The 17,500-nt window shown below is 39.1% G+C and overlaps 1 protein-coding gene across 2 annotated transcripts in view; it reads left to right on the top strand.

Moving 5' to 3' along the window:
* LOC138000351 (prolyl 3-hydroxylase 1-like) overlaps positions 1-17,500 on the top strand; it is a 32,483-nt gene that overhangs the window by 2,567 nt on the left and 12,416 nt on the right. For both annotated transcript variants that reach the window (XM_068846695.1, XM_068846687.1), the window contains exons 2-6: positions 1,172-1,619; positions 8,173-8,309; positions 11,710-11,862; positions 12,483-12,602; positions 13,694-13,801. In XM_068846695.1, coding sequence (XP_068702796.1) covers positions 1,172-1,619; positions 8,173-8,309; positions 11,710-11,862; positions 12,483-12,602; positions 13,694-13,801 — 966 coding nt within the window. The remainder of the gene's footprint in view (positions 1-1,171; positions 1,620-8,172; positions 8,310-11,709; positions 11,863-12,482; positions 12,603-13,693; positions 13,802-17,500) is intronic.

Here is a 17,500-nt window from a genome sequence, read left to right as displayed (position 1 = left end):
TCCAAAGCACACTTTAGTTTACCTCCGTCTCGCTTTCAGAACTGTCTGGCTCAAACGACAAGTAAAGCTGAGTGTCGTCTGCATATGCATGGGTGTTTGGTAAATAGGTTTTTTAGGTCAAACAACTTACTACTATAGACAGAAAAGAGTAGCAGCCCTAGACATGACCCTTGACATGACATGGCCAGAGAGGAAAAGGCCAAACGTGTTTCAATGGTTTGTGTTGCTTCAGTGCCTTCATGCACTATAACAGCTTTGACAACGTAAAAAGGTCCACTTTAATTGTAGTTAAATTGTTTTGCTCATCAATTCGCGCTTAAGAGCACTTGTAGATACTCAAGCTCGTTTGACAGTGGTCAGTCTCTAGTTAAGAGAAGTTGAACTCGTCAACATTTGTTGCAACTCTCATGTCAGTGTCTGAGAATGAAGGAGTTAGGGACGAAAAATGGTAAGGACAGATAAAAGTTTCTCGGGTTTTGAAGTCTTCCATCCTGCACTTTAGGCAATGATCTCTAGCTCTTTGCTATTACAATGTGACAATGTGTATTTTATTACATATTACAATGTGTATTTTTCGTTCTGGCCCTGAAAAGCCCCTATGGGGAGCAGTCAATTAAGTATGTATGTATTTATGTAATGTGAAATACTGTTTTAAACACGTTCAACAATAAAGTTTCGCTCTTAGGGAAAAAATCATAAATCAATCTTAGGCACCTAAAATCATTAAAATTGCTCCAAAATTATTAAAGCTGTTGAATTGAATAGCCGTCACTGTAATCACAATTTTTAGGAAATATTTATTGATGCGCGCTTCATTGCGTCCCATGGGAAGTACTCTCAGCTTGGTGGCCAAGAAAGCTGAACTGCCTCTACACATGGGAATGAGATTCTCTGGTTGTGCGACCAGAGGCTTTTTTTTTTTTTTCATCCTGGACTGTTGACTTAGAATCGCTGAGGGTTGGCACCGAAGGTGCAGTTTATGATGAGTTCCAAGGACCATGTAAATGGGACCTACAACTTTTAAACTCTGACAATGTCCTTTCCTTTGCTGTTGGCTTTTACATTCTACTGTTTTTATGCTGTGTCAAATCAGAGAGGTGTGAAATCCATGCCCTTTGGCAACTTAGTGTGTTATTATTTACATTTTGTCATTTGTATTAATTTTCTATAGGTTGGAAGGGCAATTGATGCAGCGAGAGCTGCTTACACATGCACAGAAACCCAGGCACAAGATAAAACCATGGCAGACAATGTCAAAATCTACAAACAAATGCGTGGTGTTGAAGAAGCTGGCATCTTCTCACTAGAGCCCACATTACACCAGGAGAGTTATTTTAATGCTGCTAAATTGTATGAACAGGAACAATGGGATGAAGCCATTCAAGGCTTTGAAGATGCCTTGAAGGAATATTTTATCGCATATCAAAACTGCAAGATAATGTGCGAAGAAGAACGAGAACAAAACAAGGTGTTAGGAAGGTCTGGCTTGTTTGGTGTCCACATTGATGTTCTGCAATGTCGCACAAGATGCCCTGATCAACTGAGGAAAGTCAAAGGAATTTATGTCAAGAACTACCTTGCAAGACATTTCAATTATCTGCAGATGGCTTATTTCAAAGGTGATTTGTTTTTCAAATTGATCTCATGCAGAGGAAGTAAAGTATAATAATGAATCATCATCATCATCATCATCATCATCATCATCCTTTTTCAATCTTGCACCCAGTACTGCCAGGAAGCTTCCAGCTTCCTTAGGAACAATTATTTTGGAATGAGGCAAGGGTGCTACTACTCTGCAATGGTTTTGTTATTGTAATTATTATACCAGTGAGCATACTCCTCCTAGCACTCAGTGCTAGTGGATATCGCTAACAGGAAAAATGAATGTACGACCAAGAGATAGTGGATCAAAAGGTGAGTTATGTTGAACGATTTTATCCAGCATGAACAAGTGCTGTCAGAAGAGGCTAGCTTCCAGAGGAGTGTGTTAGTATGGAGCTGCTTTTAACCCCATTCATTTGACAAGGGCATTACTAAACCATGAAAAAGCAAAGCACTGAAATGAAACTCCAAAACACCATGTATGACCCCACCATACATTGAATACTAACTGGCCAGTGAAGGTTGGATTTGAGATTAAATATCGTTTTAAGCCTAACTAGGCCTAAAACGCTGTTGCTCCTAAATGTCAATCTTAATCTGAATCCTAATCTTAATCTCAATGAATTAGGAGCAATAACATTAAATTTTTAGGCCACCTAAAATGATATTTAGTCTAGCTCCTATTTTGCTATCAGCTTACCGGCCTAATCAGTACAGAAACTGCACTTCTCAAAGTTACTAATGACATCCTCCTTAACATGAATGATCAACACGTCACACTGCTTCTTCTCCTCAAATTAAGTGCGGCTTTTGACACTGTTGATCACGACACTTTACTGCATCGACTTCAGTTCACATTTGGTGTTAATGGAAAAGTTTTCTCCTGGTTTTCGTCTTACCTCTCTTGAAGGTCTCAGCAAATAGCCATTAATGAGACCCTCTCTGCAGAATTCGAGTTTCAATGTGGTGTCCCTCAAGGTTCTTGCTTGGGCCCGTTATTATTTACTCTGTATTCGAGTAAACTCTTCGAGATTATCAAACATCATTTTCCTACGGTGCATTGCTATGTGGATGACATGCAGGTATACATCTCATTCTGCCCAAACGACAGTCTTGATCAACTTAATGCTGCGGAGTTACTGGGAAGCTGCATTGATGACATTCGTGCTTGGATGCTGCATGATCTTAAACTAAATGACGAAAAAACTGAATTTCTTATTATCGGTACACCGCAACAGCTTGATAAGGTAGTTATCACTCATATTCGCGTACATAATACCAACATTTACCCTGTGCCTGTCGCTAGGAACCTTGGCTCGTGGTTAGATGCCAATATCTCTATGAAGGATCATATTTCTAATTAAAAACTTGTAACTCATCATTCTTCTATTTGTATAACATTCGTCGGATCTGGAAGTATCTCTCCAATAAGTCAACAGAGTCACTCGTTCATGCTTTCATATCTAGTCGTCTGGACTATTGTAACAGTTTATTGTATGGTCTGCCAAATTGCTCATTGATCAAATTACAACGTGTGCAGAATGCCTGTGCTAGACTTATATTTGCTGAGGGTCGATATTGTCACATAACACCTCTCCTAATCAAGTTGCACTGGTTACCGAATGATTCAGTCTAGAATTGTATTCAAGATTCTTCTGTTAACTTTTAAGATCTTGCATGGCACAGCTCCTACGTATTTGGATTCATTGATTTCTCTGAAGCCTCAGTCATGCTATCACCTGAGAAGTTCTTGTGACACTCTCTTGCTTATAAATAAGCAACCCAGCTTTAAATCTAAAGTGACACTTGGTGACAGGTCGTTTACTTGCACAGCACCAAAACTCTGGAATGCATTACCATTCAAAGTTAGAGACTCCAGGTCATTGGATATTTTAAAATCAAAGTTAAAAGCTCACCTTTTTCGATTAGCATTTTTATCATAACCTGGGTGCGATATCATAGTAAATTTAGTATTTGTATGCAGTATTTTATTTTATTTTACTTTATTTTATTTTAATATTCGGACATGTATTCATTATTGTATCCAATTTTTGGACTGTGTTATTTTATTGTGAAGCGCATTTGAACATTGTATGGAATTTGCGCTATACAAATTATTGTAACAGTTATTATTATTATATCCAACCTTTGTTGGTTAGTATTCAATGTATGGTGGGGCCATACATGGTGTTTCAGTTTTTTCGTGGTTTAGTAATGTCCCGCTGACAAGGGAACATAGAGCTTTTTAAAAGCTACCGTATTTACCCGTGTATAAGTCGACCTTTTATGGCCTCAAAAGAAGCTCCAAAAATTGCACTCGACTTATACACGGGTCAAAGATTTTGAGCCAAGTTCCAGCTAAGTAATTTATTCAAAATTAACATAATAATGTTAACGTTGTCTTGGGCATAACGAAGGCAGTGGACAAAAGCCGACGTAAAAGACTTCAAAATGAATGACAAAAGACTTCAATACGAATGTAAGCAATTCCAGTTGAAATGAAAAAGGATTTGTCCAACTCTAAATGTTGAAGATTTTCACAAGCACAAATATGAAATAGACACTGGAAATTTTCGTTTTCCAAAGGCGGAAAGCTCTAAAAGTCATTTCTGTTTCTTCGAATAAAACACGATCGTTCAATGGCTTAGTAACCTGGCGCAATACCTCGTGTTTGCGTGCAAGCATTGTCACTCGCGTTGCGTGAAAATGTTGGTTGGTAATGACTGTTTTTTATTCTTTATACAAACCTGGCAGATTTAAATGCTTTTGCAAACTTCTTATTGTTTGGTTTATGAGTTTTGTTTTGTTTGTCATTTGAGAAATTATAAATCAAGGACCAATAAAACCTTGCACATTTTCGCATCGTCATTCGCAAGTTATTTTCAAAGATTGACTTCTGCTTCTGTGATGTTGCATTGTGCTTATCCTCTAAAGCCCTTTATCCTTGAACAACGAAACAGGTGAGTTGGAGGTTTACATGTTCGATTTTCTGAGAATGTTTTCGAAACTCAACGACAAAATGCCCGCATATACAACAGCTGTTGAACAACGAAACTATTAAGCACTTGAGGCCCCGATTTTTTTGTGTATCCACATTTCCAGAAATCAAAGAATACAAGATTAGTGTCCCATGAACATTTAACAAAGAAATTAAGAAATTGCGTTTTTTGCCATCAAAAATGGGGGGTCGACTTATACATGGGATCGACTTATACACGGGTAAATACGGTATGTCAGGCATCAGGCCAGTGTCCAAGTTTTGATCGTAGAGGGGAGGAAGGGACCAATGGCTCTGAAAGTTTGACAGAGAAAGATAGAAATGCTGAACAGGTGTAACAGGACGCATGAGGAGAGGAAGGTGTTGTGATAGTGTTTGTCAGGAGTGGTGGGAAGAATACAGGAGGTTATATCAAGGAGGTAAGTCTTTGTGGGATGAGGAAGATTTGAGTGTGTGTGAAGAACCCAGTGTGATCTCACAGTTGAAGTGCATCAAGCTCAACAATCCATTGAATAAGATGGATAGGGGTGAGATTGAGAAGATGGTAAGGGATGAGAATCAGAAAGTAGGATGGTGCAAATCAGGAGAAGATGGTGCTCAGTGAAGCCAAGTGGAATGTTTGTTTGGAGAAACTGATGATGAGCAAGAGTTCATGGGATTTGATTCTGAAAGTGAGGAGGGATGTGAGTCTGGTACGGACAATGTGGTTACTCAGTCAGATGCTGTGGGTTAAGGAGATGAGTCTGAGAGTGAGGTAGATTTTGAGGTTGCTAAAGGTGGTGATGGAAAGAAGGAAAAGATGGTGTTTGAGGGTATCGACAGAGGGGTTAAGGTGGTTACGGAAAAAGGGGGAGAGGGCTGAAGGACAGGGTGGTGAGGGGAAGATGGGCGGCATCAATGAAGTGGTCAAAGTGGTTGTAGAGTACAGTAGTTGGTTACGTTTCTCGATGATGATGGTTTTAGAGTGGCCAGGAATGAGGAGATAAAGATACTTCAGAATATAAGAGCAATCTTTGGTACTGAGGAGTGATTTGAAGGCTCAGGATAGGAGGAAAGTGAACAGAGAGGTGGCTGGTAAAGGGGAGGACGGTGTTGATACAGAAGGATCTTGCCAAAGGAACAGTGGCTAGCAACTACAGACCAATGATTGCGTGTTTGCAGTTGATGTGAAAGCTTCTCACTGGGATCTTGGCCGAGAAGCTGTATGGACATTGAATTTTGCAGGGTAATAGGTGCATAGTTTCAGGATGAGCAGAATGGATGTAGAAAGAGGTCGCGGTGTTAACCCTTATAAGTGGCCACTGGGAGTTAAAGGGTTAAAGGAGGCTTGGCTAAAGAAAAGGTGTGTGATGGAGAGGATAGATTTTTGGAAGGTCTTTGATATAGTGCTGCATTCGTGGATTGTTGAAATGTTGGAAACGGTGAAGATGGCTGACAACGTAAAGGGTTTGTTGTGTGGTGGTATGAGCAATTGGAAAACTGTGTTGACGTTGAATGGGGGAGTGTTTGGTTACATCCGAATCAAACATGAAATATTCTGGGGCAACTCCTTTTCTCTAAATTGTTTGTTCTTGCAATGGTCCCTCTCACCATGTTGTTGAAATTAGAGAACATTGGGTTCATGCTTGGAAGGATGAGAGGTTGATCAACCATTTGTCATTCATGGACGATTTGAAGCTGTATGGAAGGTCTAAGGAGGAGCTGGAGAGTTTGCTCAATGTTGTGTGGGTTTTTTCACTTGACATAGGGATATAGAGGTGGGCTGGACAAGTGTGCTGTGTTGGTGTTGAAGCTGTGGGTGAAAGTTCATTTTGAAGGGATGCCAGACGGACAGGTGATGGGTGAGGGTGACAAGAATGGGTACCAATAAGTACTAGGGTGTGTTGGAGGGTGCAGATCTATTTGCAGAAGGGGATGAAGGAGAAGGCCAAGGAGGTGGTGAAACTGGTGGTAAGGTTGAATTTGTACAGTGGGAATTTGATGAGGGTGATAAATGTATGGGCTGTAGGTGTGGTGAGGTACAGTGCCAGGATTTTGGATTGGTGGGAAGTGAGACCTGTCAACAGATGTGAAGACAAGGAACATGTTGATGATGTTTCGTGCCTTCCACAAGAAGGAGAGTGTAACAAGGTTGCACGTGAAGAGGAAGGATGGCAGGAGGGGATTGATCAGTGTGTATGATTGTGTAAAGGAGGAGGAACTTGGTCTGTTTGGATATGTTAAGGTGAGTGATGAGTGGTTGTTGGAGAGATGTTGCAGGTGGGAGAAATGAAGAATTAGTACAAGAGGCAGGTGGAGAAGGCAAGGAAGGGGATGTTTCGGGAAAAGAAGTTGCATGGGAAGTTTATGAGGGACGTCTGTGAAGTAAGTGGCTGATGAGAGGTGAGAGTGGCTTAGAGCTGGGTACATGTATTTGGGGAAGAGCACTGAGGGCTTTGTTTTTGCAGAACAGGAGGAGGCTTTGTGAACAAGGTTTTCTAGTCTATGATTGAGAAGGAGGATGTCGATCCAAAGTGTAGGGTGTGTGGCAAAGAGGTGGAGTTGGTTGGGCATGTGGCAACTGGAAGGGAGGGAGCACCGGAGAAGGCATGATTGGATGGGGTTGAGGATATACTCAGGAGTATGGTGTGAAATGTGCTTATGTGTGGTACAATGCAAGGAGGTTCCAGATGAGGTGAGAATGTGGGGATTTGGTGGGATAGGAGCATCAAGACAACACAGAAGAGGGAACACAATCATCCAGACATTACTGTGATGGATTGAGCAACTCAGGGCTCAACTCAATTTGCTTTGATGTGATGTCAATCATGGAGTATATATCTGTCATTCAAAGGCAGATTGATGATGTTTTGTTGGGCAAAAAATTTGTCTGGGTTTATAGAGGCAATTAAAACAGATAAACACCTTGGATAAAATGACAAGGATGATTAAATGTACAAAGCAACATTAATTTTGTTCACAAGTTCATGGATGTAAAAAATCCACACATTGTTCAAAGGGATTGATATTAGTCATAAAGTGCACTTAAAAGCAATCTTCAAGTCTTCAGGGCTTGCTTGGTAAATCACTGTTAGTCTTCATAGCCAATTACATCTAGTCTCAACTGACAGTCGACTAATAACATCACAAATACGTTGACCAATGACATCTACAACTGGAGTTTTTATAGTATCTAGTGATGCTTCACAAATCACCTGACTCTGAAGATGACTTCTGCTCGGTTTGTCAAAATGTCACTCAATGTCATCTCAAACAGTCCTTGTCAGGACTATTCTCACTCGGACGATTGTTCTTTACTCAATTATGATATGACACTGTGTTCAAACCATTTACAATTTTAAATCATATACGTTGGTAGGAAATGGACTTGTGAAAACGCAAACAGGGTCAGTCAGAAAGTAGCCAGGAGTTGGCACTATTGCAACATCATGGGAAATCGCCAGGCTCTGGTCCTATAAAGACATGGCTTTCACGTACATGTATGGTACTGCATGGTCAGACAATGATACACAGATGTATTTTTCTCACTAATTGCTAATCTGCACTGTATATTTTTGCATTATATGTATTAGTGGAGAAACATTGGGAAGCTGCTGGTTGTGCTGCATCTTATCTGCTGTTTGATCCTGATGAAGATACAATGATTGACAATCTGAGATTCTACAAATATGCATTGGGGCATGACAGCATCAAAATAACAGCGCGAAAGGTGTTAGTAGTCATATTTTTTTTTTTTTCTTTCTTCTGTTCACTACGATTACTTTTGGTTTAGTGGTTTCAATAAGTATTGACAGCAATAGGCCACTTCAGAAAATACCATAATACTCTTTGTTTGTCCCCCCAAATTTTGCATTAGCATTGTTTCCAGTTTCTCTTGAGACTTACAATGGTCCCAAGAGGAAAAAAAAAGAATGCTTATGCAAAATTTGGGGAGACAAACAATTGCAAAGAGTATTATGGTATTTTTAAAAGCGCCACCTAGTACATGTACTTTACTCAAAGAAGTATTTTGTCAGAATTATTTCATGTGCCATTTCCTGGAACAAGTTCTGTTCTCTAATCTCCAAAGGATTTTGCCTTAAAGGACAAGGATGCTCTAAAATTGCATTATATTTTGTAACCGCCAATTAAAAGATCACATTGAGTTGAGTTACATGTACTCACCAATGTTTGAGCTTCCGATCTAAATTCTGGCCCACAGACAGTGTAAATCCCCTTTGAAAGAACCAAAACACGACATTGAGCACCGCCATTTTGAGCCAAACTTGGTAGCCCAGTCGGCTTTTCCGTGACGTCATTCAGTCCTAGTCAAGTTACATTCTCTTCGCTGGTAATGGCGGCACTGGAACCGCACCGATTTGAACCGGAACATGTCTTTAACCCCGAGGATGATGACAGCAAAGGTGAAGAAATGAATGAGTGGCATGAAAGAACATTTTGGTGCACTTGCAAGTAATGTCAGGTCATGCAGACCGATAAAGAATGTACTTGTTGTTGGAAACAAGAAAGAAAAGATGAAGGGTATCCAGAATTATTTCAACTGTTTCCTTTGATTTAAGACTAGATCCTTGTGCCATGTATTGTTTTGCGTTTTGTAAATTCGTATTTTAAACTAAATGTGTCTCCATTTTGATTGTCATTCTTTATGTTGGTGAAATGCGTTGACCAAAGAGAAAGACAGAGCTTTCGATTGTGTGCTTAAATTTAGCGGTCTTGCGAACTGCGATAGTGGGCTTTCATTATTGCAATTGTTCTCCACCCAAAAACCGGTATGGGTATTCCTTCTGAAAACGTTTATCTGTAAAACGATCACCACAAACATACACATTTTCTAATTTCTTTGGCAAGAACGTTTGTCACGATGGAGTTTGTGCAGCCACTTCTTTATCAAGTCTGGCTTCTTTACAGGTAAATTATGAAATGTTGTCTTTTGCAATATGGAGCTGAACATGATGGCATTTTCAAGTTACATGGAACAAAGCAAAAGTGAACAAGCGCTAACCCTAACCTGGCTGCCAAGTCTGACCAGCCAGCCAGGTTACCAAGTTCCGTTCAAAATGGCGGTGCGCTATTTGGTGTTTTTGGCTCTTTCAAGAGGGATTTAACTAGGCCAGGATTCAGACTGGGGACTCAAACAACAGTTAATAAGTAGTCTCTGTGTGAACTTTAAATTTTTGGGTACAAAAAAAAAAATTCACATTTTAGAGCAGCCTTGTCCTAATAAATTTAGGTATAGCTGAGTTAACCCTTTTGCACCATCGAAAAGTGGCACCTGTGGATGTTACTCAGTGAGTAACTTGACCAGTCAATAATATTTTACGCGTCAGTTGGTGCCTGGCTCAGAGAAAAAAAGGGTTGAAAGCATCAATGTCCACTCAAAATGATGGTGGACAAAACACTGACCCCCAGTCCATGGACTACCGATGGACTACCCTAAAAATGCTATTTCAAATGAGTACTGTTTATCTTTATGTAAACAGCGTCTCAAATAGTGCTTACCTAAGCCTAGACACCCATTTTACACAGCGTTGATCAGCAGTACAGTATTTAAGTCTTAACACCCATTTTAAGGACGTTCGCGCCAATTGTTTCTGCGTATCCTTACTGCGCACGCAAATGCACACGCCACGTCATACATGAGCGCGCGCGCTAAGTAATAAAATGAGAACTGATAGGGCAAAAGGCCATTGCTATAGCTTTGCCTGGATTTAACGGTCTTGGACGTTAGGTGACCCCTATTTTTCTTTCCAGAAACGGATTTTATTTACAATTATCTCCACGTTGTCCAAAAATGAACAAAAAATCAATGTAGGAAGTAAAAAAATTTCAAGATTTCTGCTCACGGGACATCAAATCCTGCCATCTTGCGGCTGCAAGGCGCGTGAAACTGTGGTCGCTAAATGCGAACTTGATCTTTAAGGAACCTCACCAGTTGACTAAATTCACTTAATAAGTCCACTTAAACAATATTTGGCAGAGAAGATTGCACTTCAAAGATTTAATTGCAATACATTTGGGTTTACAGACACTGGCCTTATTCGCTAACGAAGCCCGATTTTGTCACATTTTGGGTGTTTTTCCGGGCATGTTCTCTCCAAAACAAAGTCGGTGACGCCCCATTTTTTTTACATTTCTGACATAACTAACTCATTATCTTACAGTGGTTAAAGTTTCAGAAAAAAATCAATGTTGAAAAATTTTCGCGCGAACGTCCTTAAAAAGGTTAGCTTTCAATAATTGTAATTGTGATGGCTGATTACTTCATGTAAGTGAGGTGAAACTGGTACAATTCATGGATTTACATGTAGTTTCGTGGATGTATATAGTTGTATATAATCAATTCAGTTCTTTCAATAGTACTCATTCAAAATGGTGTTTTTAAGAGTTAGTCCATTTGGGTAGTCCATCAGGGGTAGTCCATGACTCCATGGACTGGGGGTCAGTGTTTTTTCCACCACCAGGCTCAAAATCCCCCTTTGAATTAGTGAAATTGGTATTGCCGTGTGTGAATGCGTGAAGATCTATCTCACAAATTTGGTTATTGCCATTAAAATTGAGTTATGATCAAACCTGGTCGGACAGTTGTTGAAAAGGTGGTTAATGCTATCTACGGGATAAATCACTATCCAGCGGATAATGCTAGAAAAACCAATTGAGTTATCCAGTGGATAGTGCTATCCACCCTTTGAATGTTCAGTTTACTGGGGCCAGGTCAAGTGCCGCACCCTAAATGTTAGGCATGTATTTTTATCTGTTTCAATATGCCTTTGGAACATGACCTTTGCAACCATATTATATTGAGATATTACACAAGCAACCCATGCTGTAATAATATTATTATTACTTATAAATTATTTATTATGGATTTGGCATTTTAAATTATGCTCAACATTGTTAATGTAACAATTTCATTCTGTACCTGGAAAGCATAGTATTTTATCCATCATAATCACTCAGACTTACATGTAAGAGCTGTCTTTTGATTTGAGATGGTATTGATGATATTGTTTATTTTTGTTAAGAGGAACTATAAGGGAGGGAGGGAGGGTAAGGTGGTGATCTCATTTTGACTGCAAGTTTGTTGTTGTTGTTGTGTATCTTATATTTAGGCAGCTATAAGTTATTACAAAGAGACAACAATAGAAAGTAAGCTGTTGCAAATGGCTACTGTTTACATGGCGGAGGCTGATTTTGATGATAGTGACGAATGGTTCCATGATGGAATTGATGATGAACCCATCAAACAGAAAGTGAATATTGAGGTGAGAAAAATTCTTCTACTTTTACCAAAGGGCGTGAACCAAGACCTACAGTATGTTGGTTAATTATATAACTATGTCAAGGAACATGTGTGGGACAGTGTAAGTGAACTTTGGTTTAGAGGTGAGCTGTACAATGTTCAATTAGGCTATATTCCTGGTTAGAGGGAATTGTACTTCTCTTTAGTGGCTTTATTGGCTTGCTTATCGCCCTGTCTTGCAGTCAGAGACTGAATTGTTACAGGCGCAGCTCAACAAGGTCGGGCTGAAGGAGCTGTGCAGCCGGCTAGGAGCTCAACCCCTGAACACAACCCATGGATGACCTCGGAGCACAGCATCTCAGCCAGGTGGAATAAGCTTGGAGTTGATTTTGCTGAGGGAGGAAAACCAGAGTGCCCGAGAGGGAAACCCTTGGAGTCAGTAAGATTGAGATCAACTGAAACTCAGCCCACATGTGAATTAAGGATGCAATCTCGGGTTCCCAGAGGTGGGAGGCACAAGCCTTACGACAGGGGCCACCCTTACTCCTTACTAATTTGTGTCAAATTACTGTGTTTGGGTCTTTTCAAAAAGCTGTAATATTAACATTTTATGATAATTTTCCTTTGTTTCTCCTCTGTAAGGATTTGGTGCAGGAGGAAGAGAATGCATACAGTGTGGAAAAACTGTGGGGCCTGGGACCACTGAAGGACGAATCCCCAGTTGAAAATCCACAAGATGTGATTAATTTTGAAAGATACAAGGTACAGAACCGATGAATCTTCTCGACCAGTTGAAGACAATATCACAATTTCATTGACTTCCCTCACAACAGTCATCAGTAAGAGTGGGGGTAATTGGACCATGGTCAAAACCTCCAACTTTCTACTACCATCTAGTTGTTTTGCACACAAATCACTTTCTTAATTCCTTAGCCTTTGATACTACTAATATTAAGGGGCTAACGGAAGCCATTTTGATATAGTTTGATGCTACTCTGGTCTCTGCTTTGGTTAACCCATTGACCCCTGGGGGTTCCCATTTGACGAGTAAAATCGTCTGGCGTAAGACAGAGTAAAATACTAAGTATGGCCGGTTCAGGCCGGTTTGGGAGTGAAAGGGTTGGAGAAATATTTGAATGTAGCTTGGAAAGTTACGATTTACTCTATCAAATGCAATTCATGACTGCCATGATCATGATTATGTCGGACAGTCTAAATGTCAGTTTGGTACTTGTTTGAAGGAGCATGAAAGGCAATTTTTCTCTGCAAAAAGGAAAACACTTTGTCAGAGTGTGCTTGCTTAAATAATCACATTGACAATTGCGTGGGGTAGTTCTAGAACTATCACCACCAACTGGCGTTACTATCAATGCCGTTGTTTGGAAACTTGGCGCATCAATGGTACCCCTGCTCCTTTGAACCCTGATCAGATGGTGCTGTCCATTTACCTGACACCTCTTTGCATCTTATTAAAAGAAAAGGACACTAATTGCTATTGATAGGTGAATATTTAAGGTGTGTCCCTTCCCCTTTTAGGTAATTGGTAGCATATAAGAGAACTCTTGCGATAACATCGGGTCACCCTTGGTGAAGACACCAGACAAGAATGTTGAAACGATGGGTCTTTGAATCTTAACTTTCCAAGCTACTTTCAAATTTCTTTAGCATCAAACTGTTTGATTACAAGTCAACCTGGCTGCAATGTGAACTGTAAAATGTATTGAAGACATTCCTGGACTGCTGTCCTTCAATCTGTCTGAACCTGAAATAGTGATTCTCCTTGTATAACGATTTCTACACCAAACGTGATAAAGAAAGTGTAACTCCTTATCGTAACTCCTGTCATTTCTCAGGGATCAAAGATTTTAATGACAGAGGAAGACTTAAATGGGACTGCGAGGGTGGCCGTTGAAGGAATGGCAACGGAAGAACAATGTCAAATGCTGATAAAACTGGCTGAGGTATGCAGTTCGTGTAACCCATTCCCTCATAAAACAACCATTTATAGATTTTACTCTGTTTAACACCAGACTAATTTAATGTCAACGCGAAACCCCTTAAGGACGGCGCCTACTATTGTTATTGCGCATACGTTCTGAGCATCTCGATATCCTCAGATTTCCTAAGGGTGGTGCTTATTAATACAGGGATATTTTTGCGCGATTCAAAACTGTGCGGAGAAAGCAGAACTTAGTAAGTCTTCTTGGTATCCAAACAGAAAATTGGGGGCAACCACGCGTTTTTCAGAGATTATTAAGCTTCAATCTGGAAAAGAACGCCATACATTGCTTTGTATGTGAAAGCTTTTTACAAATATTGTTGATTAATTATCTTCGAAACATGCGCGGTTACCCCCAATTTTCTTTTGGGACTTCAGTAATACTTGTTAAGATCTACGCTTCCCGCATATTCAGTAAACAGCGAAAAAATACCTTTGAATTAGTAGTCACCGTCCTTAAGGGGAAATGGATGAAGAAACCGAGGTCTACTCGAAAAGAACGTCCCCTTGAGCAAAATGAATTTAAAGTCTTTTCCAAATCGGTTATTTCAGTTCTGTGAGACACTGACATATTTTCAGACTAACATTCGTTATAAAGGGCCCACAGGTAGCCTATAATTTGGCCAAAATCAATGGACTATGGTAAATCCAACTCAAATTGGATGTGATTTATTATCGTATTTGACTTGTGAAAAAAAAAATTAAAGTTTTTGTCAATTAAGTAACAACAGTCTGGTTACAGTAATATTGTCACATTTTACCTTGTTACTGCCTTTCAAGTTTACGTTGTTGCTTTCACGAATAATATTATACTAAATGTAATTTACAAATTAAAAATTAAATTACAAATTACAAATTGCAAATTTTGCAATTAGTGCATAATTAAAGAGAGATCGAGAAAATATATGTAAATAGCAATGAATGCAGTAAACTTACAGCTAGTATGAACTTTTAAATTTTTAAAAATATTACTACAGTATTTAAAAGCTTTTAAATGTATTGCTGTTTAACTTTACAATGGTCCTTTTGTGTGTTTTGTGTCTTAGATCTTTCCAGCAGTGTCTGCAAAGATTTGATGCCAACCTTTTAACTCTGATTGTAGGCTCTATTTACTGGTAAAATGAAATAATCAATTACAAGTTGGCAACTTCCATTAAATTTTAATAACATTGTTGATACTAGCATGTGAACCATTCACCCCTAAAGCTTTGAAAAAGTTTGATGTAGTTTCAAGTGTAAATGCAACGCAGCAGGTACAAAACACTTTCACAAGTCACAGGCCATTGTCTTACCAGCACAGAAAAAATCCCAAACATTCATTTAAGGTTACCGTATACCTTCAGATCGGTAATTTTCTTCAAATTTGGATTTTCGGTTAAAGTAATGATCGAAATGGGATCTCCAATACAAAAAGAAATTATTTAACAATATTAAATATTGGCGGAGAAATGTCGGTTTTACGTTTTGGCCGGAAGTAAACATTACCCGTCTGATTGACAGTTTTAGCGCTATTTTCTCGAATCAATTTTTTCACTGGAAGCGGACACTTTAAAGGGCTAAAACTCACAGGGAATTTGTTCGATTGCCCCCAAATTTTGACAATGGCTAGGTTAACATATAAACAACAAAAAGGTGTTATCTGCGAATTTTTTCTTTCAAAATATTTTTTCTCTGAGAGCGATTTTTGTACGAACACTTCACATTTTAAAATACTATTTCGAAAACGTTATATAACTTTTCACTGTAACTGAGTATGGCAAAACGGGGTCGGGAAACAAAATAAAATAGCGAAAAGCAAAATTTGCTTTGACTTGTAGCTTTGAAAAGGTGATTCGGACGCTCGCATTTAGAGGTCGTGAAAACTTCGACAATTCATTTAATTTCAAAATGTTTGATATGGTTTTATAGCCAGTTCTATAAGCTTTAATTTGATATAGGGGTTTAGGTATCTACAGTTTAAACCGGACGCGCTGCATCGCTCGTTACGTGAGATACCCCTTAAGGTATACAGTAACCTTAAGCTAACCTTGGGCCTAATTAGGCCTAAATAAAAGTTGTTTAGCCTAATAAACGGTTAGGGTTGTCTCTGTATTGGCAAAACAATGACCAGTGGGCTGTTTTTCGTACCAGCCCATTTCAACGAAGGCCCTCTTAATTGACCTTGCTTTAACGCCAGATTTTAGTAAATTATTAGCCCCTTTCTAAGCTAAACCTCAACAAAAGAAAGGGTATGAATTTTGCAAATTAGCCATAAAATAGAGGCATATTGCATGTAATAGCATTCAAGCATCAGCTAGGTCATGAAATTTGATTGTGAAGTAGACCCTTTGACCTTCACAATATGGAAATGTTGAAGGTGGCTCTGAATCTTTCCTTTGCAACGAGTTTCATCTTAATGAAAATCATTGAGCATTTCCATACAAATTTAGGTCTATTTTTAGATGACTTTCCTGTTACTATGGCGTCTTATTTTGCCATGGTAATGAATGCAACTTGTTAAGCAAAAATTGGTGTTTTTGTGTGTGGTGTTACAACATTGCTGTGAAAACTTGTTTTCAAATTAATTTTTGTAAGAAGGCAGTCTCTTGAAATTGTTGAAACTGGTTTGAACTACCGTAATAGCTAAAGTATTGCTGGCATATGCAGGTGCCAGGCTGTTAATGGCTTTGAGGGCTAATGAAAAGCAAACGTCTCTAAAATGACTTGTTTTGTATGTGGAGTTTTCACTTTGAGACGAGCAAGCACTCAAGATCTTTACATAATTGACAAGAATGCGACTGTAACCACATTTGGTACCCAATGTTTAGATCCTTAACTCGATTTATTCACAGATAACAGATATTGAGTGAACTCAATTTTTTCACAGATAATAAGATAAGGACCCCATCTCTCAGGACCCAAAATTCGAAACGTATTTAAAATACATCCTGAGAACCAGCGAACCATTCGGAGAGTATTAAAGATTCATAGAGTGGGACACAGAGTTCCCAGTGTTGTGGTCTCCACAGGGCACACTCTAAATACCGGTAAGAGCTAAGATCTGCTTTGTGACGCCCGCTACGATGGCGTAACTTGACGTCAACGAAAAGTTACGTCTGACTTGCCAACAAACAAATCTCGTTACAAACTTTCACAAGTGTCTGTGTGTGTGAAGAAAGAGCACTCAAATTGGGTAAACGTGCTGGTGCTTGGATGCTAATTGCAGTGATGAACTTAATTAAGTCTTTGACTTTGCGTGATTTTGATGTTACGTACGTATGGCAAATGCGTGACCATGGCAAATGCGTGAAATGTTCAAAAAGCAAAAATTTGTTTGAGGCCTTTCTCGCCTGTTATGACAATGAAATGAGTTTTGCCAACTTGTAATTGATAATTAAAGGTATAACAAATATTAAAGACATGACCCTCATGAATGGTAGTACGAAACAATTTTCTTGAAAAGGCACTGATTTTCCAATTAAATTAAACTGAAATAACTTTTTAACACACCTTTCCTTTTTTTTCAAGATCTGTTTACTTTCTTCCATAAAAACAACATAACGTCAAGTCGCTGATTGAACAAACTTCTTGATGTAAGGGAATGAAAAAAATAAACAGTGTAACTTTGAAAGACCGTGTTAATTTCGGCTCTTTATCTTCTTTTGAAACAACGATTTTAAAC

The sequence above is a fragment of the Montipora foliosa genome, chromosome 1, assembly GCF_036669935.1.
Source record: "Montipora foliosa isolate CH-2021 chromosome 1, ASM3666993v2, whole genome shotgun sequence".
NCBI lineage: Eukaryota > Metazoa > Cnidaria > Anthozoa > Scleractinia > Acroporidae > Montipora > Montipora foliosa.
Note: the sequence above shows the minus strand (reverse complement) of the source record. Positions and strands in the feature narration are given on the sequence as shown.